This window comes from Rissa tridactyla, chromosome 5 (assembly GCF_028500815.1).
Source record: "Rissa tridactyla isolate bRisTri1 chromosome 5, bRisTri1.patW.cur.20221130, whole genome shotgun sequence".
Taxonomy (NCBI): Eukaryota; Metazoa; Chordata; class Aves; order Charadriiformes; family Laridae; genus Rissa; species Rissa tridactyla.
In genome coordinates, this window is record NC_071470.1 from 76,902,051 (window position 1) to 76,926,358 (window position 24,308).

The following is a 24,308-nucleotide window of genomic DNA, read 5'->3' on the forward strand; positions in this document are numbered from 1 at the left end:
GACACACACCGAGGCATAGCACAAGCAGGGCAAAGAGGTAATAAACAGAAGAGACTGTTTACTAAGCTTTTTTCTTTTTGGTCTAACTGCAACTAGTGGGCACTTGATGCACTCAGGATTTGTTCTCTCTAGTAACCTTGTTTGATACAGTGCTCAGGTTGCATCTGGAGCTTAGCAGCCAAGTGCTAAAGACACTGGCCCGCAGGTTGCTACATGGCTTGTCACCCATACCTGACATATTGCTAAGCCACTGACTCTATGGTACAACGCGATAGTGGTTGTCTGACAGCACAGAGACCTCAGTTCATGAGGCAGCACAGAGCCTGGGTCCTCTCAAGACCTCACTCCTAAGCCTTCTGTCAGGCTTCACCTTTCCTTCCACGTCTTTTCCCCCAGTAGATGCTGTTAGCCTCACTCGCCTGCTCTTCTCCACTCCTCCAGTACACTAGTGACAGCCTGCAACGCACCCAACTGCTGAGCACTTTCTTGGAAAGCAAAGCTATTTGCAAGAGCGCAAGCCATGCCCTGTTCCCTGCCAGTCTCCCATCCCCAGCAAGGAGATGTGAGCAGCACTTCTTGGTCAGAGATGGCACAACGCATGCCCAACGTACACTTGTTTGAGCTTCCTTGGCTGGGGCTAGTCCCAGAGTTTAGAAGCCAAACAGCCAGGGGCCGCTCACTCCGGCAAACAGGGTCAAGGGAGCAACTACTGCTAAGGTAATTTTATTCGCAGTAAATCATGCTTTGCTTGGCATGTGGTCTAACTCAGTACCAGCTGCAAGGCCACAGTGTAAATACATACAGAGATGGATACATACCCCTTCCCAGCCCTGCAGTGCACACAGGGGCAAGCAGATTAGAGCAGAAAACAGCAGAGGAAGCAGCCATTGCAAATGTGGGTTTATTTCACTATGCAGGGGGGAGAAAACAAAACAAACCAAGCTATAGCTGGTCACTGAACTTAATGGCTTTGACTTTGAAGTCACCCTCCACAGCCAGGTATTCAATTTTCTCCATGCCCAGCCGATTAGGGAACTGGAACTCCGCTTCAGGCAGCTTCACCGTTGCCTCTGTTTCATTGAAGGAGATGCACATCTGTAGAGAGCCACAAGAAGGAAGGCTAACACATTACAGCTCACTAGCTTCGCTCCCCACTCCGTCCAGTGGAGTTCAGGACGGATGGGGTAGCCACTGGTGTCCAGGCCATGCTCACTAGCTCAGCCTCCACCCTGCCCGGCCAGAGGGATGGAGGGGAGGAAGCTTGTTTGCTCTGCCCCAAGGTCAGCTCCAAGCTTCTGCAATGAAGGGATGAGACAGACCCAGTCTGAATCTCAGGTCAGTGTTTTAATGGCTCTTACTTGCGTGGCTTGCAAAGCAGGCCGAAGGGGCCTCCTTTGTTCAACACATCTGAACTGCTGGGCATTGACTGAGCAGATCTAGAGAGCAGGTTGGCTTTAGCTGTGAGACTCTTCCCCTGTTGCTTAGTCCCCTTTCCATGCCTGCTCCTTCTCCACCACAGTGGTACAAGGCAGCACTAAAAAGCTGTGCCCTTGGCCTGTTAGTGGCCTGTGCCAGGGCCTTGCACGCACCCTTGGGGCCTCACCTCGATCTTGTCACCGTGATGGAAGGGAAAGTCAGCCTTCCTGTCCTCCTCACCCCACGTGCCATCCTCCTTTGAATTGCACACAACGGTGTTGACGTCCCCGTGGCAGTCAAAGCGAGGGTTGAAATGCAGCAGGAGGGTGCTGCTGTCCTTCCCTACATTCACAGCAAACCTGGGGAAACAGAAAGGCGGTGCAAAGGAGGTGCCTGCACAGCAGCTCCAGCTAGCCGGTGATGACAAGCTGAACACAGCAGGAGCTCAGGCTTTCCCCAGCGCCACGTCAATCCATTCACTGTCTTCTCACTCACCCTTTGGCATCAGACAGGATCTTCCCTTTGACCTTGACGCACTCACCAGGCTGGATGTCCAGCTGAGTAACGACCAGTCCCTGCAGGGCCAAACCACAGGAGTTAGTCTGTCCCAAGGCAAGCCGACCAGCCCTGCCTGGGCCAAGGCCCAAACCAGCTCTCACAGACCCAAACGCATTTGTAGTTTCATGCTAGGGGAAGGGCTGAGTCAGGCCAGCTGCCTGCCTCAGCTCTCTGCCAGGGAATCCTAGTTCACAGCTCCCACCCCACTGGCATCTCCCACCCCACTAAGCAACATAAGCTGACAAGGGGGTGATTCGAGCCAGTGTAACGAGAGTAGGGTACAGACACTGATTCACCAGCTGCTACCGAAGACACCCTTGCAAGCAAGCTTGCACCTTCAAGTCAGCAGTGGCCAGAGCCATTTAGCATAGGATTAACATTAGTAAACAGCTTTCCCAATACTAGGTCTGTCCCCTTTCCCTAGGTGGGTCTCCAAGCAACAGAAGCTACCCTAAAAAAAAAAGTTTCTTATCTTGACTTAAAGCAGCTTAGACACAGAGAGAGGGGGCAGTGAAGCCCACTTCTGGCTGCAGCCCAGTACAACAGAACAAATGCTCCCCCTGCAAAGCTCCTGCTGTAAAGAAGAGGGCTTGATCCTTTCCTCGGAGCCAGGTTATTCAACCCCCCCAGCCACATACCCCCCCCAGAATAGCACTGAACATCACCAGCCTTCCTCAGCTAGGAGGAAGATGGTGTTTGGTGAGGTCAGACGGAACTCAAATCATGCTTGTCCTGATGCCTGCTCCCTGCTCTGCCCACAGCACAAACGGCTAAGGTCAGATTTCCCCCAGTCACTAAACTGCTTATGGTCATGGCATTAATGCTGTTTTCTGACTCTGTTTCTAGTACAGCGCTGGAGTGCAGCCTGAGACACAGCCCAGGGGGCCTTTCGAGGAAAGGAAAGCTAGGGGGTCAGGGGCAGGTCCGGATACGCTGCTGTCCTGCTTTCCTCTGCTGTGGCATTAAGAGTTAGCCCAGTCCTGTACACAAAAGGTATTTTTCCAGAAGGAAAATACAAAGTTTAAGGGGAAAAAAGGTATAAAGAATATTCAAACTGGAGAGTGACAAAAGGCCCCAATCCTTTAGAGTACTGAAAGATACAAACATGCATTAGAACAGCTTCCCCACTTAGATAACATGCTAGAGGAGTAGAAAACCAGCGGGTCAGTCCTAGCTATTCCTCCCACAGCTATATATCAGTCTAACATTTCCCCTCAGCTAATCCTTTTCTCCTCCTACCTCTGGCACCAAGCCCAAAACCCACACGCACCCAAACCCTAGTCCTGCTTGGCGCACCAGTCCAGCTCAAAGAAGGCACTCACTCGCTCCATGCTGCAGACACCAGCCCCACCAGGCAGGACGCCCCCGAGCCCCTGCTCCACAGCCCAGCGTGACTCAGCGCTCAGCTCCCGCAGCTTAAATCACTTGGGCAGGACCATCACATGATGGAGGGGGGGAGGTGAAGAAGGGGATCAATTGCAGCTGTTCGGGGCTGGAGCTTACCCAGCCATTTAAAGTGGACAACGGGAGGTCTCTATCGATATTGCTCTTTGCAGGCGGGATGCGTGTGATTTTAAAAGCTAGTGATTGTTTGCTTCTGCGTGATCCTAGAAATCCTTACTGTAAGCTCTTCTAGCTGCTATGCAGTGTATGTTGGCTCTTATCCCGGGAGGCTGAGTGTGGCTCTGTGCCTGCACTGAGGTGGCTGCTTTTTGTTAAGTGATCCCTGTCTAAAATCACGGTTGGAGTCCTCACGTTACTGCCGCAAAGTGCCTGCCTCTGAGAATATGTGTGTATGCATCCTCCCAGCCCAGCCTTACGTCTGCGAGGGGCCTGGACTGACGGAAGCCCGTGGGTACAAATCATCACTACTTGCAGTTAAATGAAACCCAAAGGTTTGTTATATTCTATGCCGGTGTTTAAAAAGTGCTTAAAAGTTAAGGTTGTTTGTGTGGGGCACCACGAGATGTGAGGTTTCAGGCTACAGCTTTTGAAAAGTAGCGTGATCTCTCTGGTTCCATTCCAGTTGCAAAAGACTCCAGAGGGAAAAGAGAAATGCTTTGTTAGCGGAGGAAGAGGCCGGGCAGGGCTGAGCGCAGCCGTCAAGAAAGGAGGCTGCTTTCCCAGCTAGTCCCCAATGCCTGCTTTTCCCCTTTATTATGTCCCTCAAAAGCACACAGCATCGCTGCCCCGAGGGTCTTTGCAGGGAGGTGAAGGCGGGAGCAGCTTTGGTGCTTTGTGGGTCTGTGTGACTTGATCAGCTGGGTGCTGCTTGCAGCTTTGGATTGGCTTTAGCAGGGTCCTCGGGCCTCCGTGCCTCAGTTTCCCTCATACATGAAGTGACAGTAATGACGTGCAGCTTCACAATCCCACTTGTAAAACTTCAGTCAGAGCTGCTATATAAACGCGGCATGCTACTTGTTGGTTACGCCATGACTTAGCCTGTGAGATATCTATCTGCCGATAACTTTAGGAAGCTTATGAAACAGCGCAGGAATTTATGGCTAGGTAGCAGGAAGAAACATGCTGCCCCCCATGAGGCAGCTGGAACTTCATTAGGGCGTGCTTGCTGTTAGACCAACAGCATCCCGACTCCTGGCGCCTTCTTTTGCCCCACGTCTCCCCCACACCCATTTCTGAACATTGCCACGGCGTTTCAGCATCCTGTATGACTCTGGGGGAATCAAAGCCAAGCTGCGTTTGAACTAGAAAGTCACACGCCTGAATCGGAGCCCTGTGACCGGGTTGTATAAAAGAGGGCAAAATGCTGACTGAAAGTACTGCAGGGAAAAGCCCACACACGCTCTGGCCTCCAACTAACTCCTGGACCATCCTACGCATACGCAAGAGCCACGCTGGAGTCGGGAATTAACTGCAGGAGCAGCGATGGTGCAGGTACAAACGCCACCAAGAGCAGGGCCGTCCACGGGCAGTTCGGAGAAGGCCCAAATAATTCCACCTTAAGCTTGCCCCAGTCTCTAGCATGATGTTAGCTGGGATCACGTGTTATAGATAGGCTTTAGACGCCTGCTTTCTGCGTGCCTGTGTTACTGTGCAGTTGTTCCCCGCCACGTGTGAGGGGTTGAGCAAATTCTGTTTGGTCGGTTGGGTTTTTGTATTTGTTTTCCATTCAGTTCTGTGAAATCCCTGGAGACTTCTCTCCTCCTTTCAGTCCTGCAGCGTTTCTGGAGGCACAGCTGCTGGCAGGGAAGTTGTGGTGCCAGGGCCGTGCAGTGCCGTAGCATTGGCCACTCTGACTCCCCTTCTGAAATGCTCATTTTGTGAGCTGCTTTTCTGGCTTGAAGTCTCCTCCTCTGACCATTTCCTTCAGACAGGGAAATACCTTTCTAATAATATGTGGAGACTGCACTGTTTGTTTTACTTAAGTGCTCTGCACTGGCAGCCTACTTGGTTTAGCAACATACCCCTTCGTCTTACCCCTGATTTAAAGCACTCCTGGACTTAAGCACTGTGGAATCAGTAAAGTGTTTATTTTCAGACTACAATGCCGAGATATCCAACTGCCCTCCCTTCTTCCTAGGATTTAAGCCAATGGTGGGGAGGCAGAAGAAAGCACATCTTCCCTTTTGCAGCCTTGAGCAGGAAGCACTGGCATAAAATTTCCTAGTGGGTTTCCTTCCCTTTCAGAGGGTCTGTAGAGGGAGACAGGCTGCAAAGAAAGGCCACGCTTCCCAGTCCCACCCCATCAAGGGTGACCCCAGCCCCTCTGCACAACATGACAGAGAGGACATCTCACACTGTCCACAGAGAAGGGACTCAGCCCCGATGCGCTCTGTTTCCTGGGATGGGAGTTTTGTGCCCAAAAAAAAAACCCATAGAGCCCACATCAGGCAGGCAGAGGATTAGGATGTGCTTCAAAGGCAGGGGAGGGAGGGAAGAGATACGCAAACTGTTCTTGCACCCCAGGACCAGCAGGTGACACTCCAAAAAGAAACCCTGGGCAGGAGACAGAATTCAGGCAAGAGCCCAAGTAAGCTTTATTGGCTTGTGGCAAGGGATTGCAGCATGTACAGGCCCTGAAATAGAGTAGTTGGTGAGCACACCGTGTACGTGTTCCCATTTCCAGGAGCTGCTGTGCTCTCACATGCTTTTGGGAAAGTGTGTTGCACCCGGCAGACAGCTCGGGCAGAAGCAGGGAGAGGACCGTCATCTCCTGCTCACCCAGAGGGTGATGCCCAGGGGAATTTTCCCCTGGGGGGAAAAATTCAGGGTGCGCTCCCAGCACCCGGCCTTGCAGGCTCTAGCTTGAGGGCACAGAGCCCAGCTCAGCACCAGGTCCCCAGCCCAAACTCTTAATTCATCTCTTGATTTGCACAGACTGAAGCCAGATGACTGGTCCGTCTGATTTTCTTGTAGCTCCCTAGAAATGCCCCAGGTTTGCTGTAGGAAAAAAAAAGTAAATACCAAAAGGATGTAGCATGCTGATTGTTACTCTTTTTAATCCTCTGTGGGAGATAATACACCCTAGCCCTTGGCAAGTCATATCCCTGGCTAGTCACTCCTGTCATTAGAAATGGCTTTCCCCTGTTTTTGGAAGGTCTAAGAACACACCTCTGCTGCTGGCTAACTCAAGGACTGTGGTTATTATCTAGCCTGCGCGACACAGGGTGTAGAGGCCAGCGTTGCTGGCTCTTCAGTATCTGCGCCTGGTTTGTCTTGCACTGAACCCACACACAGTGGTAGTTGTTAGTGCTACGTATCCTAAATGATTTGTTGGTGTAGCTGAGAAGGAGACCCCAGTGCTCGCTGAAAGAGTGCATAGTAGCTTTCTCCTCCTTTGGAGATGGTAACTGGCCTCAGCTTCAGCGCTGCAGTGCTGTACGTGTTCTTCCCTGGGAGGGCACCACTGCTTCAGCCATCACACCAGTGGGAACGCACCCCCGAATCACTTGGGCTGGTCCTGTAAGGAGAAAAACCGCTCCAATTCATTTTCACTAGTACAAGGATTATAGTGATGAAATAACGACAAGAAACACTCCTCACCCTTTTCCAGCGTGAGCTAAAGCTTGCAGTTTGTTCTAAGTTAGGGGTTTCTTGCACTTTCTGTAGGGAAGATTTGTTCTTGTCTCTAAGTTCATTCTTGGTTCATCAAGCAAAGACGGCACCTTTCTCTTGCACCGTAGGGAATATTTGTGTGAACACTGCCTGGATGGGATCCTGGCCCCAGCAATAACCCCTGGTTACTCTTGCAACCTAAATATTATGCTGGTATAGCATAGTAGATATACACACTGTCTATATACACACAAGGCTGTTTTCTACTTCTTAGAATATCTGGGGACTTTAGCTTAAGCAATCCTCTGCTGCTGCTGCTGTTGATGTGTCTGATTCTTCCCATTTCTCCTCTAGCGTGTTAGTGTCTCATCCAAGAAGTTTCTGCTTTTTTGCTTGAGTAGTCATAACCCTCCCCCAAAGAGTTTTGTTGCACACGGTTTCTCTAGACCCTTCTGCACAAAAGGTCCCTTGCATGGCTGCCTAAAACAGTGCTCTTACCACCATGGTATCTTCCAGCTCTGTGCTATACATAGGGGAAACTTCAGGGTTGGTCTGGAGACCACAGGAGACTAGAGCCAGACTCCCGAGAAAAATCCTTTGGCTGCTCCTGAACGACAAAGAACGACTCTGGAGCCACAGTCCAATTTGGCACGAGGTTGCGAGGCCCTCCCAAAGCCTGCAGGCACCGAGTCTCCCAAAACACTGCTTCAGCGGGAAGTTTGTGCCAGGGAGAAGGGCTGAAGGGCCAGTCCACCCTGGATGCCAGCTGGGGTTGCGTGGCCACATGACACTACAGCATTTTTATCCCAGAGGGTTTCCTGATTTCAGCCTTCCCTCCATTAAAAGGGAAGCACCTCTATTCCAGGTTAATTATAAATTAATTATAAAGAACTTCTTGCACTATCTCAAAGTGATGAAAGGAGTTCGCTGATCCCTTCAGTGGGATTTAAAGTATGTCTCATCATTTTATTTCCCTCATTAACACTGACCCAAGCTGACAATCCCCGTGTTTCTCTCATCGGTTTAGATTTAACTAGAGCAAATTGTTAACTAACCAGGAGAACCAGAGCTTTGTTATTTCAGACTCGTTTCACTTCAGCACCTCTCCCCATTCCTTTTAAGTTTGCGGGTGGCAAACACCTCTCCTCAGTTTATTGCCTCATCTCAAAGGAGCTGTTTGCCTTTGCTCCTCATTGGAGGTCCCCGCTACTCTAAAGTCATGATTGCCGGCGCATCTTTTCCTCCTCTTTGCAGCTCACCAGACAGCAGCAATAATCTCTCCCCCAAAGTCATCATGCTTGCAAGAAAGCGGTAAAGAGCAGTATGCTGCCTGCCGCTATACACTGCCAGGCTGCTCCTTTTACCTTTTCTTACCATACTAGGGTGCAAGACCCAGACCCATGTCACCTGAGACAGACCTGTCCTCGTTCCGCTTTGACACCATGCCCCAAACAGCAAGATAGGGCTGGAAGATACCATGCTAAGAGCTGGAGGCTGTAGCTGCTACTGCAGTAGGAATTCATTGCAAAGACCACAGGTTACCAACCCTTGAAGTGCATATTTTCTCGAGGCCTGTCAACTCTGAGGCTTCTAATTATTTATTTTTCTTAAGAACATTGTTGTTTACTTTACATCTATGACCACATTGCAAACTTCTGCAACATGGAACAACCCTGGAACACTTTTCACTGCGATAGCACAGTAGGATAGCAGCACTTCCCAAGCCTTATATATTCCTGTGGTCTAGCTCCAGACAAGCTGGGTTTGATTTTTAACACGTGATGAGCTGCAAGGGTGCTTGGGACAGGGGGGAGGGAGATAGGGAACTGTGCTTTTCCCTGTCCTTAACCAGCTGAATAAAATCTGTACAGGCCTTGAAGTTGTTTACACGGTGTGCAAGAGGTGAGGAAAGCTAGAAGGGAGTCCATCTGCATTGCCCTCCCCAGCGTACTCGAGCAGTAGAGCTGGTCAGCTGGGTCCGGACCCTACACGAGTGGAGCAAGAAAAGAAAGATTGCAAGTAACATAGCCTGTCCTGGTTAAAAGTAAAAGGAAGGCTGTCTATGGAGAGGGATTGTCACAGAGGCATGCCTTCTAGGTAGCTTGCGTGTTGAACTATGGTGACTGCACACAGGTTGGGGGTCTAGCCTTTTTCTCATTCCCTCTGCACAAATCAGCTTTCACCACTTAGTGCCATCCATAGAGTTAAAGCTTTCAGACTTTGCCAAGAAACCTGGCATGCTTTTCTATAAGATAACTGTACATTGTCCCATTCCAGACCAAAGGAGTTGAAGGTTCCTAGAGCACATCTGGCACCTCCCAAGGCATCTGCAAATCCAAGAGCCATCTTTGGAAGGAGTGCATTCCCTAAAATGCTTCCGTGGTACACGGTCATCTACAGCAGAGGCCAGCATCACTGAACTGCTCTGCAAGAGCAAGATGTGCTGTGCTCAAAGCTGAAGAGCTATCTGCTGTGCCAGTGTGGCTAACCCAAGCCCATTTGTGGTACAGTGATGTTGACAGGACCGCACATCCTCAAGTTGTCCCAGACACCTGCAGGAAAACCTGGATTATTGATAAGAACAGCAGTAGTCAAGTCACCCTTCCCACCTTCCCCATATATCTGACATGCAAAGAGTACTGACTATGGGTTCCCACCCCTCCCAGCAGCTGACGAATGATGTCTGTTGGTCCTTTTATATTTTCTCTTTATGACTTTCAGGCTTGATTTTCCTTGCCGCTCAGTTACATAAAACTTGCCTGGCAGAGGTCTCCCTTGTACTGGAGGACTGTCAAGTAGTTTTTGGGTTTGGAGCTTTGCTCAAATCAGTGGGGGAAAAACACCTCGCAGTGACTTTGAATAGAGCGGGACCAAGCCTTCTGCATCAGCCCAGTGTCCACAAAAGCATTTCAGCAAGCTTAAGCTGGACCGGTTTAGAAGAGCTCTCCTCTTGCCTGACATATAAGCACATACAACATGCCAGAGTGGTTTAGAAACTCAAGCCATCTGGAGTTCTTTCCCACAAAAACATGTGTGTGCCAGAATTTGTCTCCTTTGAGCCACCCACAGTGAGAAGGGATTATATTCAAGCCGTCTCAAATTTCTCAAATTTGATTTTAGGCAAAAGAAAACTGTCAATAAGTATTTGGAAAATGTCTTGGAAAGAACGAACTGATTTAAAAAAAAAGGTAACAAACTTAGAAGAAGCATTAACACTATCCATCCTGATCCCTAAGATCCTGAAGGGCCGTCAAAATGACACTACCTGGGGTGAAGTTCTTTACCCTTCCCTTCACCTTCTCCTTCAGTGTTTTATCAGCTAGATTTAGGGTTTACCTGAAATTATTCCTGGGTCACAAGGGCTCCCTCGCTTCAGAAACGAGCTCTCATCTTCTCCGGCTGTTGAAGGGCAATAAACAAAGATACACTCAGGTTTAAGACTAACATTACTGTATCCCTTTAATACAACAGCTGTAAATCAGCATCAAATGCAGGCAGATAATTCTATTGTCTTCCATTATTGATGGCAGGCCATTGCTCACGTAACTGGAACATGATGTCTCAGCTGATAACTAAAGAAGAAAGCGACAGAAATACACACGCATTGAGCAATACGCTTAGAAGTGGCAGTTCAGTGAGTCTGCTCGGAAGCAAGAGCATCATTACCAAACACTCTGGGCAGATCAGAAACCCTGCTCCTAAATCCCCGGAAGGCTGCGGCGCTCTCTCTTGCAGCTCTTGGGTGGGTACACAAAAAGATTCTGGCCACGGCGTGACGAAATGAGGCAGCGCTGGGGAGCCCTGGGCACTGCAGGATGCAGGGGGGGTGGAGGGGGGAAAGGAGGGCAAGACAGGATTTCTCACACTGACAAGCAGCAGGAAGTCGGGAGTGTGTGAGTCATGCCAAAGGCCCCAGCCATGACTCATGACATGTAGCGTGCCCTCAGGTCCCATGGGAGAGCGCAAACACAACTGGCTACCTTAATGGCACCACCACCACATTAGTCAGCAAAAGGTGGCAGGCTCCACCGAGGCATACTCGAAGGCGCTGCCTGCCCATGATAAATGGGAGTCTGCGGCAAGGTGTGCCCAGCACCGGAGAGAAAAGTCAGCGGTCTGACAGAGCTTGACTGCGCATAAGCCCACAGCACCTTTGGGAATCTCAGCCCAAGGACAGACGAACAGCACACCTGCCAAAATCTGCAAGATACCAAAATCCAAGGGAAGCACCGCTGTATCTGCCCTCCCCTTTGGCCACAGGCAGGGAGAATAGACTTTCGAGATGCTACGTCTGATGCACGGACATGCAGATCCATGGCTGGCTGCTGCTCATCCCCTGCACAGGCCATCCAGCAGCTAAAAAGCCATCCAACATTAAACTAACAGGTGAGCGCTATGAGGAACAGCAACCTTGGGCTTGATGTGAGGCAGCAGTGAGAAACCAAGGAGAGGGGAGAGCTGCAAGATGTTTCCTTAAATCATCTATTCAGTATTTATAAAGCAAAGACAAAAATCCAAATCAGATGCAAATAACTCCCGAACTGAAAAAAAAATATCTGCATTTCCCTTGAGCATGCCATTCAGCAGATGACTAAACCAGTTCTATTGTTTATGCGAAGAGAAATGTGCAACTTCCCTTGACTATGCCCATCTGTGTGTCTTAACCTGGAGGCACGACTGCCAGGCTTGCTGACCCCCCATAGACAGTATTTATTAAAGCCACTTGCCTGGAAGCTGCCTTGTCTTAGCAAGAGCATTTTATTACTCCCACCACCACCACTCCCCACAAACAATTAACCCCTATTAGTCAGCGAGATGTACGGCTTTGTACAGTGCCATGCAGTGGCTCATCTTTTTCTGGAAACAGGTGTGTTTTGACATATACATACTATGTGTTACAAAACAATGTTGCTCATCCTCCCTCTCTGGAAAAGAGGCTTTATATATAGGGATTTCAGGTGGGTTTTGTCAGCTTCTTGTGCTTGCTGTAAACTAGCGTCTCCTAGCGCTGTGGTACATTCTTACCTTTGCCTGTGGATTGTAGTGACCAGGACTCAGATGGGGAGGACAAATACAAGTTTGCAGGCTGGTGGCTTATAAACCCCCTGCAAAAAAAGAACTCAACTAAAACAAAGATTCAGGCTTTACCTTCTTTGTCACTAGTGTTAACGGTTCACAAACAGGGCTGGAAGCTCAGCTGATGAAATATTTTAATACAAGAAGCTATCTAGGACGGAAAAGAACAAGATTGTGTCTTAATGCACTTAGATTGTTTTATACATTTTTTTCTTACCTAAGAGTTAATCCCATTCCCGTGTTTGCATGGATTTGCACTTTACACTTTTCAGGAATATTCAGCACGTGCCTAGTGAAGGTCTTCTTGCCTTTGGGGTGACTTGATACCACTTGGCTTGAGCGCAGACTCTGGGGAAGGGACAGGGCCTCACTTAGACATGGGATGTAGTTTCAGGGGTACGCTGACACATTTTGGGGCTTAAGTCAGCTTCACAGAACAGGGTCGCACCTTGATTGCCCAGCCTGTGTACATGGATGCGTGTGTGGGCTGAACCAGAGGTGCTGGCATAGCCGGGGAGGGATATGAAGCAATCCACAGTGACAGGCAGGATTTCCCTTGGGTACAGGCACAGGGAGACTGAAGCTGCAAGAGAGGAAACCAGTGATGGTAGAGGGGAGGGACTGTTGCTGCCCCCGAGCTCTGCAGAGCCTCTGCCAAAGCCCTGCAGGCTGCAAGTGAGCAGCAGCATTTGCTCTTCCTGTGGGCTTTCCCCATAGAGCCCCTCTCTCTTCCTCAGCCACTATCAGGCTTGCAAACCAACAGGCTCTGAGGACAAACCTTGACCTCATCCTTATCAGCTCCCCATTTTGTTCCAGGGCTAGGAGAAAAGACAAACCACAGTACTAAGCGCTGGGTCCCGGTGGCCAAAGTGCCAAAACAGCAAGGCTGCTGTCAGTGCCTTAGACAAAGGCTGCAGCCCCGTGCGCTCGTTCACCTCTGATAAGAGAGCAGCCCAAATCCTTGCACTTTGGATACCATCACCAGGCAGTGAGAAGAACACAAGGGAGATAGGAAGGGTGAAGTGCTTGTTATGGATGTGAGTACAGCTCTGCGTCCCTGTGTCAATAACACCCCCCATAAACCTGAAAGGTATTTCTTGTCCTCTCTAAGCGAGACTCAAGACCTTCCCATTTCCCCTAAGCTATCTCCTCTGTTTACCGGTGGCATGCAACTCCCATGCGGACTTTGGACAACCTGTGATAACGCCTGCTCTGCGCTTGGCTGTGCAAAGCTATTTGTCCCCTGTGGTGTTATTATGGGACTCCAGGCCCAAGACACATACTAATGCACATTCTTCTCATTCCCACTTTCACTAGAATATTCTGGGATACATTAAGGACCATAAAACACCTATTTTGGTATCAAATTCATCAGAAAATTCCACAAGTCTAGAGCTGTGTCTCAGAAAAACTGAAAGAGAGACTTAAACAACCATTTTGCCAGAGGCCCGGCAGCAAGGGAGAAGCTGCAGTGACACATCTTAAAGGATTTTTGGTCATCGCTTCCCATGGCAGCATTAGAAATGCAAACCGAGGCCAGTCCCCACAGACTGAGATGCTTGCATAGAGGAACTTGGGAATAGTTTTGATGGGTGTTTCCTTCAAAACAGAAACTATGACTTCTTAGAAACTTCCCTTTTAAATACCTTGTGGCCTTTGAACACATAGAACACATCTGCCTAGGAAACGCTATCCCACAGAGACAAAAGCATCACAAGTCTTATCAAACCAATCTGCCATGAGCCATTTTGTCCTTTCCTTCAGTGCCATCAGAGCTAAAAAAACTAATAGCATGGTAAAGGTGTATTCCGCAAACACAGATTTTCTTCTGCTTGTGTTTTACAAACTGGCTGTACAATAGGAAGATCCTGATGGACATTCAGAGCTTAAGTATCTTGACTTTGACAAAATCCAATACACGTTTAAAGTACGATGAGCCTTAGGCTTATTTAAACTATCCAGAAACAGATTTGCTCTACCAGATCAAGTTAACTTTCTAATAAAAAAACCCCCATAGCCTACACAAAATCACCCATTTGTGTTTTTGTAGACAAGCTACTGCACTAGAAATTGCTGTGCCTGATGAAGTATTTAACACAGTGGTGCCTCAGCACAAAGCCTCCTATCCATGCACCTAGTGGACCAAACCACTCACCTCCATAAGGCTACAACACTTCTCCCAGCGTCAACCAAAACCAACCCTTCCGTTACAGAAAGGGCTGCATCTTGTTTTCCCCACTCACCACCTCTTAAAAAGATCAAGTTTTTTTAATTTTGATTTTCTGCCCTTTGTAATACCTTCCTTTAGGTGTTGCCCTTGTAGTTTGTAAAGCCTTCCTCTTCACTGTAAGTCAACAATTCAATGCCTTGCTCTTCAAGTTTGCTACACTCATGTTTACCGTTTTTTAGCTTTTCCTAAAAGTGAAGCAAAAAAATGTTAGGTGTTTCTGTAGAGTGTTTTGTTGTGCTTGTTTTTTCAAATTAGCACAACTAAAATACAACCATGTTGCCTTAATCAAAAAACAGTACCCAAAAAATTACCTAGTATTTCTTTCTTGTTACTTTGCCAGCCTGCTTGTCTCCAGATAAGCACCAACAAGACTCTAATCTCCAAAGGAAACCACTATGCATGATAAGAACAAAGCTTTCCCAGCCTCCTTTTATGCAGGTCTTGCCCAGCTCTGAGGCTATATAAGGGGATGGGAACCATTATTTTGTTCAGGTGTGTGTGATTGGGGTCATGTAGGTTAGGGATGAACATTCTTAGGTACTTTTAGATTTTTTGAGATGGGTCTGTTATTGTTTGTTCTGATAGTTTTTTTTTTTGAAAAAAAATCAATTTAATAAATTATTTTTTACCTATATTGGGGGAAAAGTATTTTGGTAGCTTAGTTGGATATATTATCATTGAATATTTTTGGTATACGGGTTTAAGGAAATATTTCAAAATAATTTTCTTTCTTTTTAATGGTAAAGCAAGTTCTGTTTGTTTAAATAGCCTCATGTTGAGGATAAGGGATGTTAATTTAGCTAAACTGAGAATTCAACTTTTAGTGCTTTCCAGTGTGACTCGGTTTCCAAAGACGCTATTTTTTTCCCCCAGAGGGCTAACAATTCTCATTTTAATGGGGAAACGTAGGCTAGAGAAAACTGTACAGTTAAGTGGGGTTTTTTATTGTTGTAAAACCCACCCTGCGAACTTGCCATCTGGTACTACTTACAGTAAACGCAGTCATGAGAAATTCTAGCTAGTACAAGATTTAGTAGCCGTTGGGGTTGTCTCATTACTTGTTAAAAGCGTGCAAGATATTCTTCTCACTGTGGAGTTGTACGTAAACTATTTAAGTCAAATGGTATTTGTCACAGAAGAAAAAAAGTGCATTTTGTGTGAGGGACTCTGTGTTTGGGGGTTTTTGTTTCTTTGTTTTGGGGTTTTTTTTAGTCCTACAAGTTTTCTTTCTCATTGCTTCAGAAAGTGCTGTGATGTGAAGGATGTCCTGGCCATTAGCTTAAGTTAGCGATGTTCTGCTGTATTGCTCGTCCGCTTTGCCCGAGAACACTTTTTTAATTGCATAAAAGCCTCTTGGGTCATTTGAGCTGGGATCCCGCCATTGCTCTAGTATTTGGTCCTTGTCCAGAGGCTTGTAAAAAAACAAAACTGAAACATGGCAACTTGCTGCTCTCAGGTTGGGAGGCGCAGTGTGTGTTTGTAGATGGGAAGCTTTGATTTGCTGGGTGGGAGGAGCTTCCTGTCTTCAAAGAATAGCTCGGCCACAAAACTGGACTCACTTAAATTAACACACTGCCCGTTCTGTGCTGTGTTTACCCCATTCGGCATGAATGATTGCCAGTTTAAGTGCTAGTCTTGCAAACTGCTGGGGTTTGAGAGTCCATTGTATTGGCTTAAGGGACCAAGACCCTGTAGGTAAAGGACAGTTGGTGACTAACGAAGAGACTTCATTAATAGCTGAACAATCGCATCAGACTGCCAGCTTACCTGTGCAACTTCTGTTAGTAAAGGCTGCAGCATGAGTCTAATCAGAGCCACAATTTGGATACGTAATTGAGACCTTAACAGAAGCCGCATGAATCAAGATCAACATCCAGCTCTGCTGTGCTGTCTGCTTTTAGCAATCCAACGAGTGGGTGGGAAAGCATGTGCTCCAGGAGCAGGGAGGTGGTGAGAAGCGGGGTACTGTGCTTTCAGGGATGCCCTTACCATAACTTCGTAAGGCTCGGAGCTTGCAGGCTTGCCAGTATGTGATGGGCAAAGGCTACCACGTGAAAAAACACTCCTTCTCCTTTGAAGGACGTAGTTTTCAGAGTGCAAAGCAGTTGGTTAGAGATAAGCATTGGAGAGCAGAGGGATGGACTTTATCATCATCAGCCGTCAAGTGGGAGGTGTGTTTTCAAAAGCAATGAGAGGCGAGGGCAGAGTCCTGCTGTGCATTAATCCATGACATGTCCTCTGTTTCAGGGTGGTGCAAAATCAGATGCCTGGATTGGGTGTGAGGCAAGGAGCCACGTCCACCTGCAATGAGGAAACAGCAGTGTGCACGGGTGTGGAAGGGGCCAGGCAGGCTGAAGAGTAAGTAGCAAAGGAGGTCAGGAGCGCTTTGAAACCGAGATGTTCAGGCTACGTGTGTGTGTATCCAGGGGTGGATTGTTCCCGGGGGACTGGACCTACCATGTCTGCATCGCCCTGCCTGCCTGATGCTCCAGGGCGGCAGTGTGATTCCTCCGGGCACAGCTGACGAAAGATCTGTCTCTGCCTTCCACAATGGGCTGGAGCTGGGTTTCACCCTGTCCCTTGCATATTTCACCAGCAGAAAACTTGGAGGATGAGGCTTTCCTTGGGTTAAAAGATTGGTTTTTCCCATTTGCAGTAAATGACAGCTTTTAAAAAGTGAGGTGTGGGAGCTGTGCAGTATTAACCAATGTTAGCAGTCCAAAAACTCCAAAGTGATCTTAGGGTGATAAATCAGAGTGAATGGATCCAGACAGGAAAGGCTTTTTTGCAGTTTCAGACTTCCTAAGGGTTGCTTTATAATTGAAAAATTGGAGAAAGCAGCTTGTCTGTGTCATCTCAACAGGGGAGCAAACAGTGGTCACAAAATGATTTCACAGCTCGTTGTTAGACTGCTGAACTAAATACTGCTAGGGAGAGAAAACTGCCCTGAAAAAAAGATGACAGACAAGGTCTGCAACAGCGTGCAGAAAAAAAAAGAGCTACTTAGATTTGCGTCATGGAGAAAGGTCATGGAAAGGCTGTAAAATGAGACTCCCAAGGTAGCACTGTCCTTCTCAGTCTTTGTCTTAGCAACACTGGAGATAGTAAGGGGAAAACCTTATTCTTTGGAAGCTGTAGATGGCTGTGGAGCAAAAGTGCGCTCCCCAGCAGACAGCTTTAGTCAGCTCACAAACTTCTCTCATTTGGGGTTTCTTCCCTCAAGAAAAAGTAAAGGCTCTGGTGGCGTCCCTGTTATCCCCTGTCAACAGGTTGCCTTTAAGACCATCTAGCTGAGATTCGTGGAAGGCTTTAGCTAGCCCTTTCCCGAGGGAGCCTGGTGCATGATGTGAATTGTGGCAACGGCTCTGAATGTGGTGGAAAAGACTTCGGCATTTTACCAGGCAACAGCCACTTTGCATGTTGGTGTTGATCTACACTATAACCCCCAGGCTGAATCTAAGAGGAAGGGAGATACATAGGATTCCTCCTGCTGTGGGAGTTCTAGGGGACTCTCCAGGTGTCCACACCAATGGCTCAGAGGCCACATCAGTGTTGAATTTCTTAGGAGTTCAAGCTTGTGTTGCCCTCTCAGAGGGGAATGATCATTCACAGGACGCTGCCTTGGTTTACTGATCTCTTTCCCCTGTAAAAAGAGAAAACCAGGCTGGGAAAAGGCCACAACCTTTTGTGGTCACAGAGGCAGAGCAGCTTCCCTTCTGCAGGAAAGAATTCCTCCCTCGAATAAACCCCAAGCAAAGCGGAGACCTCAATTAGTGCTTAAGCAAGGACTTGAGGCATTCCCTGGCGTGGGTGTTATGCAAGGGTCAGGTTCTGCTGCCCTGATTCCCGTTCCTCCCCGAAACTGCAGGCATTTAGGCACATGCTTCAAATACATGAGCAGTCCCACCGACCGCACTGGTCTGCCCCAAAGCATCCCGCTGAAGCAGAGCCAGCAGCCCTGGGATTCACAAGCACTGACACCCGCTGGTCCTATATCTGGGTCCACCCAGCAGCAGCAGCAGCATCAACCAGGCAGTGATGTACCCCTGTCCCATCTGTCTTAGCTCTCTTCCTGCCTTCGTAAAGGATCTATAGGAGAGACAGATTAGGTGCAAGATTAATTTATTGCACTTTTTGACTGTATAGAAGCTCATTTATGCTAAACCAGAGAGCAGAGTGTATTATAGGACCCACGTAATCCGGTGAGATTCCTAAAGCCAGTTTATTTGTAAACTCTCAGGAATGACTGTGCTGGACATCTCTTCCCCGCACCTGGACCCCCAATCCCACCCATTCCCATCGCATAAACACCTACTAGGCAATTTGGGGATGGGGTCTCTGGGGAAATGCAGCTCTGGTTATGAAACTGCCTTCCCCCTAGAAGCTTGGGACCTGTATTGTGGTTACAGCTCCTTTTCTGCCCAACTCAGATTCCTACAGCAACGCTTTCCATCCCCAGGCATGGGAACAGAGCTCTAGCCGCAATAGGGGTACCACTTCCTAGTCCTGCGGTGCGAGGAAAGAGACTGGAGGTGCAGGATGGAGGGGGCGGTATCGGTGCTGCCAGGCAGTCACGGGGAGGAGCAGGGCTGAGGTGCTGCCCTGCATTCCTTTCTGTATGGCCTGGTGGGCAAGACGGCTGAGAAATGGAGTGGGTGTGTTACACCCTCCCCTACTCGGGGCTTGCTCTCTGAGGACTTGCTGGAAGGCTGGACCTTGATCAACTGCATTTTTAAAAGCAGGTCTCGTCCTTAATCTGCTGGGATTAAAAAGGGATGCAGTAGTCTTAGCTACTCCCCAGAATTTAGGCGGTGTAAACAAGTGTTTTGCAAACCCCAGGACCCACAACAATCTGCCACTGTAAGCAAAAGCAAGCGCGCCGTCCTGGTTGGGGCCAGGCTGTGAGCTTCACACCGGAGTTTGAGACCCCAGACCCGTGGTGCCACTAATGCTGGTGATTGTCACTGCACCCAGCAGCTGGTGCCTGCCCTGTGGAGTGGGTAGGATTTGCCTACCAAGGGTTCAGATGTGCTTCCAGCAGAGTCGTTGCATCCACTCGCTGGTAGAAAAGAGAGAAATGGGAGGGAAGGCAGAGAGGCTCAGACAACGGGTTCATTGGATTAATTTAAAAGTGCATTCTTCAGCAGGTTCAATCTGTTTCACAGCTTTTTTTCTGCTTGGCTGGCTTCCTCTTGCGGGATGGCCACCGAGGTCCCATCTCCACTGGCAGGGAGCTGTCTCTCAGTCACTCTCGCTGAGGGTTCGGTGGGACGCTGCCCCACGGCCGTGCTGTGGCCTGAGGCAGGCAGGCAGTGCTGCCCTGCCAGCAGACAGCGAGACCTTGCTGGCGGAGGACACGCTGCGGGCCAGGGGCTGCGTGGGGAACATAATTGTGCCTCGGGGTGCCTCCAGGAGCTGCCAGATCTCCCCCGAGGTGGAGCTGCCCAAATACTCCCAGGGCCGGCGCCCGTTGCTGTCTCGTACTTGGACCTGGCACCCCAGCTGCAGCACCAGCACCTTGATGACAAGCTGGTGGCCGTGTATGGCAGCCAGGTGCAGTGGAGTGTACCCGCAGCCTGAGCGGGCATCCACGTCCAGGGCCAGCCCAGCCTGCCGTGCCGCTGCTGCCAGTTCCTGCAGGCCTGGCCCGTCTCCGTGCTTGGCTAGCCAGTGAAGGACCGTGAAGCCTGACATGAAGTCCCGCTGCAGGGCCAGCTCCGGGTCTTCCAGGAAAAGCCCCCGCACCTGAGCCCAGCGCCCCGCTGACACCGCTACTAGCCAGGCATGCTCCCGCTGCCCCAGCGGCACCGACAGCCCCCGGCTTGGGACATTCCTAGGGCAGCTCTTGGAGGGCATGATGCGGGGCTGCTGCCTGTTGTCATCTGGCAGCGATGGGGGGATGCCCTGTACCTCAAGCCAAGCAAGCTGGCACCTGATGCTCCTGAAGACAGGCAGCGGTGCTGGGGGGCTGCTCTCTGGGGCTTGGGGCCCCACAAGGCCCTGTGCTGGCAGCAAGGACTGGGATAGGGGTAGCCCGGCAGGGGGTGGCTGCAGGGACCAGGATGGGGGTGCCTGGGTGAGGGATTGTGGTGGGGATTGGGATGGAGGTGGCCTGGCAGGGGGTGGCTGCAGGGACCAGGATGGCGGTGTCTGGGTGGGGGACAGGGGTGGGGATTGGGATGGAGGTGGCTGCAGGGACCAGGATGGGGGTGCCTGGGTGGGAGATTGTGGTGGGGATGGGGATGGGGGTGGTTGCAGGGACCAGGATGGGGGTGCTTGCGTGGGGGATTGTGGTGGGGATGGGGGGGGCTGCAGGGACCAGGATGGGGGTGCTTTGGTGGGGGATTGTGGTGGGGATGGGGGTGGCCTGGCAGGGGGTGTCTGCAGGGACCAGGATGGGGGTGCCTGGGTGGGGGATTGTGGTGGGGATGGGGGTGGCTGCAGGGACCAGGATGGGGGTGCTTTGGTGGGGGATTGTGGTGGGGATGGGGGTGGCCTGGCAAGGGATGGCTGCAGAGGCCAGCATGGGGGTGCCCAGGTGGGGGATTGTGGTGGCGATTGGGATGGCCTAGTGGGGGCCAGCACCCCAGAACGTGATGGCAGTGGCAGGGTTTGGTATAGATGCAGCAGCAGGGCTTGAGATTGTGTTGGTCCGTTTGGGTTCAGCACCCTGGATCCCCTCGGCGGGGATGGGGATAGCCTGGTGGGGAGTTGCTGGAGGGACCTGGACTGTGCTGAGGGCAGCACGCGTGGGCCCGGTAAAAGCGGCGGGGATGGGGAGCGGCTGGTGGGGAGAGTCTGCAGGGAGCGGGACAGGGGCAGCACGCCGGGGGCAGGCAGCAACGGTGGGGGCCGGGCCGGCGGTGGCTCGGGGAGAGGTGGCTGTGGGGACTGGGAGAGGGGCGGCTCGGCGTGGGACAGCACCCTGGGACCCGATGGCAGCGGCAGGGACTGGGATGGTCCGGTGGGGGGCCGCCCCCCTGGGTCTGCTGAGGGTGGTGGGGCCTTCAGTAGGGGCGTCCTGGTGGGGGGCTGTGGCGGAGACCGGGGCTGAGGCAGCCTGTCGGGGGGCAGGACCCCGCGACCCGATGGCAGTGGCAGGGACTGGGCTGGGGGCGGCCCTCTAGGGCGTTGCGGTGGTAGGGACCCGAACGGGGCTGACCCGGTGGGAGGCAGCACCCCGGGCCCCGGCGGTAGCGGTGGCGACCGGGAGCGGGAAGGTCTGCCGGCGGGCGGCTGCAGGGTCTGGTACGGGGGCGGTCCGGCGGGGGTCAGCGCCCCAGGACCCGACGGCAGCGCCGGGGACCGGGAGTGGGGTGGCCCGTGGGGGTGAAGCGCCCAAGCGCCCAGCGGCCGGGTCCGGTACGGGGGCGGCTGCGCGGGGGGCGGCGGCGGGGAAGGGGAGCGGGGCGGCCCGGCGGGGGTCGGCGGCGCCCCGGGGCCCGGCGCGGGGGGGGCGGCGGCAGCGGCAGCGCGGCGAGCCCGGCGGCACTCGCAGCAGGGGCCGCCGCGGCCCCGAGCGGCGCAGCCCCCCGCGACGGAGACTCCCGGGGGCTGCCCGTCGCCGGGCCGCCCCTTTTCCGCCGCCTCCCCTCGTGGGGCGCGCCGCCGGTCGGGGTCGCGTCGGGGCGGCGGCGGCTCCTTCTCTTCCTCCTCCTGCTGTTCCTGCGGTGGCGGCAGCTCCTCATCGAGGAGGTCGCGGTACCTGCGGCGGAGGACGATGTCCTTGGAGGCGCCGGGGGCGGTGGCGGGGTGGACGGTGGCCAGGGAGTTGACGAGGCTCTTGAAGTATTCGCGGCGCTCCCGCCGCTGCTGCTCCGTCAGCGTCGGGTCGCGGAGGAAGCGCTGGAAGTGTCGGAGCAGCGCCGTGTTGGGGGCTCGCCCCCCGGCTCCCCAGAGGAAGTCCAGCACGGCCTCCTGGCTCAGCTCCCGCGCCATGCTCCGGGCCTGCCGGCTCTCGATATTCCACCTCGGTGCTCGGCGCTGCACACAGGTGCGCGGCGCTGCAGCTGGGGAAACCCGCCTCCTGCCTCGCCTCGCCGCCTCCTCCTCCTCCTCCTTCGCAGCCGGGCCAACCCCCCCCCCGCCCCGGTTGCCTTTGTCCGGGGTGGTGGCCCGTGGGGTGACAGCAGTGAGAAACGGTGGCGGTGAAGGAGGGAAGCAGGACAGAGGGGCTGGAGGAGCCTTGCTAGTGCTTCCAGAAGTGCGAGGCTAATTTGTTGCTGTGCGGTGAGGAGAAAGAGCTCTTTATCTGTCATTATGTCAGTGAACGAATAGGAGGCAATGAGCACAAATCGAAATAGAAGAAATTCCTCTTGCGTGTGAGGGAAAACTCTTTCGCAGTGAGGATGGTCAAGTACTGGAGCAGGCTGACTGGAGACGTGGTCTCCACGCTCACAGACATTCAAAGCTCATTGAGTGCATGCAATCCTGCCCTGTGTGACCCTGCCTGAGCAGGGGCTGGACCAGACTGTCTCCAGAGGCGCCTTCCAGCCTGAACCGCTCTGTGATTCTGAGACTTAGCCAATAAAGACACGTGAATGTGATGTGGTTCAGGGTGGCTGTTATTACAAGTATGTGGTATTGTACCCATGTACAACAACCACACACAAATACCAAGAGTGCCTGAAGTCAAATTGTATCTCATATCATCTCTGCTTTCACTGTGTGGCTGAGGTAGGTAGGACACGCGTTGTACTAGAGTGGGGGTCTAATGTTGTCCTGTATTGCTAATGCTGTTATCACGAGTGTGTACGTTACAGCCCAGAGGGATGGATAAGAGCAGCGCCCCAGTGGGCAACGTGCCCCATATACACCAAATGACAGCCCCTGCCCCAAGGAGTTTGGGGAGCAAATAGCGGGTGGGAAGTGTGGGAGAGATGGTGTGCTGGTTTTTCTGTTTTACAGTCAGGGAACGGAGTCGTAGAGGGGCTGAGCTCAATATAGACTCACTGGCATTGAAGAGGTCTGGATCAGGCCGTAAGTCACGCTCTAGAAATCATCTCTACTGCAGGCTCCTGGCTATCCATAAATATTTTTAGTTGCCAGTCATCTAGGCAGCTGGAACGTCCTCCAGCCCGCTGCACACCCAGAAGCGTACGCGACCTTCCCAAACCTGGGCAGAGATTGCAATAGATGGTACCTACAGGCTTGTGATTTCCGTTTCGGTAACACAAAACCTTAGGATAACTTTCAAGGTTCAGACTCTGCAAACACATGCAAGAGTGGATGTGTGCGGCAGTGTTGCTCTCGGGTAAGCAAGCTACGCAGGTCTGTGCTTTTGGGTTGCCGGCTCTGGACCGTTATTTTCTCCCAAAGTACGTTATCACGCCAGTTTGCAGGACAAATTGCCCCGTGGAGCTGCAGGATGCTAAATTGCAACCGCTGGAGTGGTGGGAGCAGCCCTAAAAGAAACTTTCAAGTTTCTAGGTAAGAAGTTACAGTTTCGGCAATGTATCAGAAAAGTCTTCCAGTGTGCCAAGGTTTGGGTTGCTCGGCTGGCACAGCACGAGAAACTGCAGCACGTGCTCCGCCGCGTCTTGCTTTTGGCTTTCCCTGTGGTGTATATCGTAGGAGAGTGTGGCTACATCCCATCAGTGGTGTTCACCTGAGTAGGGTGCAGGTGCTGGGAAGAAGGTAAGGCTTATGTTAATATTTTATCATTTCGTACATGCTTTGAGTACGGTTCTTGAAGGCGTAAATACCTTTCTTCCTCTTCTTCTGATGAGCCCTGAATTGCAGTCACAACTCTGTGTTCGATAGCAGCACGCTCTCAGGGGAAGCGGTTAGATGAAATGAATGGAGCATAATGATATAATTGTGACCACAAATAAGAGAGGAGGGTAGACTGTGAAGATAAAAAATCTGAGTAAATAGCAGTGGCAAATGACAGCACTACTATGAAAGTGTTGTTTTGGTTTAATGGACTAAGGCGTAAGCAGGAGGCTTTCCATGATATCATATTTTCATTTAAACACCCTTGGAGCTATTACCTCGCTTACTATAAGGCTAG

General features: G+C 51.3%; 2 protein-coding genes across 2 annotated transcripts; both read right to left on the minus strand.

Moving 5' to 3' along the window:
* Nucleotides 1-887: 887 nt before the first annotated feature.
* Nucleotides 888-3,413, minus strand: LOC128910282 (16 kDa beta-galactoside-binding lectin-like). The gene is given in 4 exon segments (XM_054203307.1): nucleotides 888-1,095; nucleotides 1,604-1,775; nucleotides 1,912-1,991; nucleotides 3,297-3,413. Coding segments are annotated over 4 exon segments (522 nt in total). The 3' UTR covers nucleotides 888-942.
* A 16,124-nt stretch (nucleotides 3,414-19,537) lies between these two features.
* SOWAHB (sosondowah ankyrin repeat domain family member B) lies at nucleotides 19,538-22,234 on the minus strand. Its single transcript, XM_054204314.1, has 3 exons — nucleotides 21,731-22,234; nucleotides 20,916-21,328; nucleotides 19,538-20,450 (listed from the first exon to the last, which is right to left on the minus strand). The coding sequence occupies exons 1-3, from the start codon at nucleotides 22,232-22,234 to the stop codon at nucleotides 19,538-19,540; spliced, it is 1,830 nt and encodes a 609-aa protein (XP_054060289.1).
* Nucleotides 22,235-24,308: the final 2,074 nt, after the last annotated feature.